This window comes from Pseudochaenichthys georgianus, chromosome 18, assembly GCF_902827115.2.
Source record: "Pseudochaenichthys georgianus chromosome 18, fPseGeo1.2, whole genome shotgun sequence".
In the NCBI taxonomy this organism is placed as follows: Eukaryota; Metazoa; Chordata; class Actinopteri; order Perciformes; family Channichthyidae; genus Pseudochaenichthys; species Pseudochaenichthys georgianus.
The window spans coordinates 352,896-355,237 of NC_047520.1; the positions used below are offsets into that span (position 1 = coordinate 352,896).

The 2,342-nt window shown below is 42.3% G+C and overlaps 1 protein-coding gene across 1 annotated transcript in view; it reads left to right on the plus strand.

The window, feature by feature from the left end:
• LOC117463986 (uncharacterized) overlaps positions 1–536 on the plus strand; it is an 8,448-nt gene extending 7,912 nt beyond the window's left edge. The window contains exon 4 of the mRNA XM_034106517.1: positions 489–536. Within this exon, the coding sequence (XP_033962408.1) occupies positions 489–536 (48 nt within the window). The remainder of the gene's footprint in view (positions 1–488) is intronic.
• The last annotated feature ends 1,806 nt before the right edge of the window (positions 537–2,342 follow it).

Consider the following 2,342-nt stretch of genomic DNA (forward strand, 5'->3'; position numbering starts at 1 on the left):
CTCATCCTCCTCTTTGAAGTCGTCCTGACTTTTAACTGATGAAAAGTTTACTTTGTGAAAAGAGCAGCGGTTAGCTGTTAGCTATTAGCTATTAGCGGTTAGCTGCTAGCTATTAGCGGTTGGCTATTAGCGGTTAGCTGTTAGCTGCTAGCTATTAGCGGTTAGCTGTTAGCTGCTAGCAGTTAGCTGGTAGCTGCTAGCGGTTTGCTGCTAGCTGCTAGCTGCTAGCTGTTAGTTACTGGTGTAGTTTCCTAAAGTAACATTATGATGCTGTTATTGGTTTGAAAGACTACATTTCACATTGCATTTAGCTGAGGCTTTTATCCAAAGCGACTCACAATAAGTGCGTTCGACCAACAAGATACAAAGTGGAAGAAAACAGAATCATAAAGTACATCAGGTTTCATAGAGACAAACATTTCAAGTGCTACTCAACTGGCTGTAGATAAGCCACTTCCCTCTCTCACTTCTTCTTCTCTGTTTCTCAGCGGCCGCCCTCCGTCCCGACCAGCGAGGCGTTTCGTTGGTTCTTCTAGCGTCCCTCCGAACAGGAAGTGACATCACACATGGACTACAAATCCCTCTTGGATGAACTGAAAACAAACTGGATTTGAACCGGGTGCTTTGCAGCAGGACTACAAGTTTCATACTGTGTGAAAGACATTTAAAGACTACAAATCCCACCTTAAAGACTACAAATCCCACCTCAACCAGATCAACCGGCTAGGAGGACAGAGGCCGGGGCAGCAGTTTGTCCACAGGACAATGAATGGAGGTTTTTTTCACATTTTCCTGATTCCCCACACATCGTGTATGCTAGCACCACGAAAGCTACCGTTAGCAATCTAGCCAATCAGAGACAAGTTCATGGAAAAGTGCTTTCGCTTCATCTGCTATTGTTACTGCATTTGACGTCAACACCCAAATTTGGGATTACACATTTGGAAAGAGGGACTTAAACCCAATAAAAGAGACTTAAACCCAATGAGAGAGACTTAAACCCATTAAGAAAGACTTAAACCCATTAAAAGAGACTTAAACCCATTAAGAAAGACTTAAACCCATTAAAAGACACTTAAACCCAATAAGAAAGACTTAAACCCAATGAGAGAGACTTAAACCCAATAAGAAAGACTTAAACCCAATGAGAAAGACTTAAACCCAATGAGAAAGACTTAAACCCAATGAGAGAGACTTAAACCCAATAAGAAAGACTTAAACCCAATGAGAAAGACTTAAACCCAATGAGAGAGACTTAAACCCAATAAGAAAGACTTAAACCCAATGAGAAAGACTTAAACCCAATGAGAGAGACTTAAACCCAATGAGAGAGACTTAAACCCAATGAGAAAGACTTAAACCCAATGAGAAAGACTTAAACCCAATGAGAGAGACTTAAACCCAATGAGAGAGACTTAAACCCAATGAGAAAGACTTAAACCCAATGAGAAAGACTTAAACCCAATAAGAAAGACTTAAACCCAATGAGAGACATTTAAACCCAATAAGAAAGACTTAAACCCATTAAAAGACACTTAAACCCATTAAAAGACACTTAAACCCAATGAGAAAGACTTAAACCCAATGAGAGACATTTAAACCCAATAAGAAAGACTTAAACCCATTAAAAGACACTTAAACCCATTAAAAGACACTTAAACCCAATGAGAAAGACTTAAACCCAGTGAGAGACACTTAAACCCAGTGAGAGACACTTAAACCCAGTGAGAGACACTTAAACCCATGTTATTAATGCCAAATGGTCGATTAACAGTCCCTTTTTAACCCTTTCAACAAACCGTCTTGAGGCGGCCAACGCTCTCAAGTCTCATAAAGGAAAATGAAACCTTGTTTCCTTTCCTCTGTGATCAAACTGTCTCCTTCCTCCTCCTCCTCCTCCTCTTCCTCCTCCTAGCTAACGTAGCCAAACAGAGAAGATTCAGACCTCACGTGGACCAGAAACTGAACCAGGAAGTTAACCTCGAACTGAACCAGGAAGTGGTCCAGGACTGAACCAGGAAGTGATCCAGGACTGAACCAGGAAGTGGTCCAGGACTGAACCAGGAAGTGGTCCAGGACTGAACCAGGAAGTTAACCTCGAACTGAACCAGGAAGTGGTCCAGGACTGAACCAGGAAGTGATCCAGGACTGAACCAGGAAGTGATCCAGGACTGTTATTAAGGACTTCCCCTCAGTAGGACTACAACAATAGGACTACAACTACCACATCACTGTTATTGTCTCTCTGTCTACCTCCTCCTCCTGAAGGCACCTTGATTCTGATTTCCACCGCTCTGCTTTTCCTGATTCTCCATCTCTCTCTCTCTCCCCCCCCCCTCTCT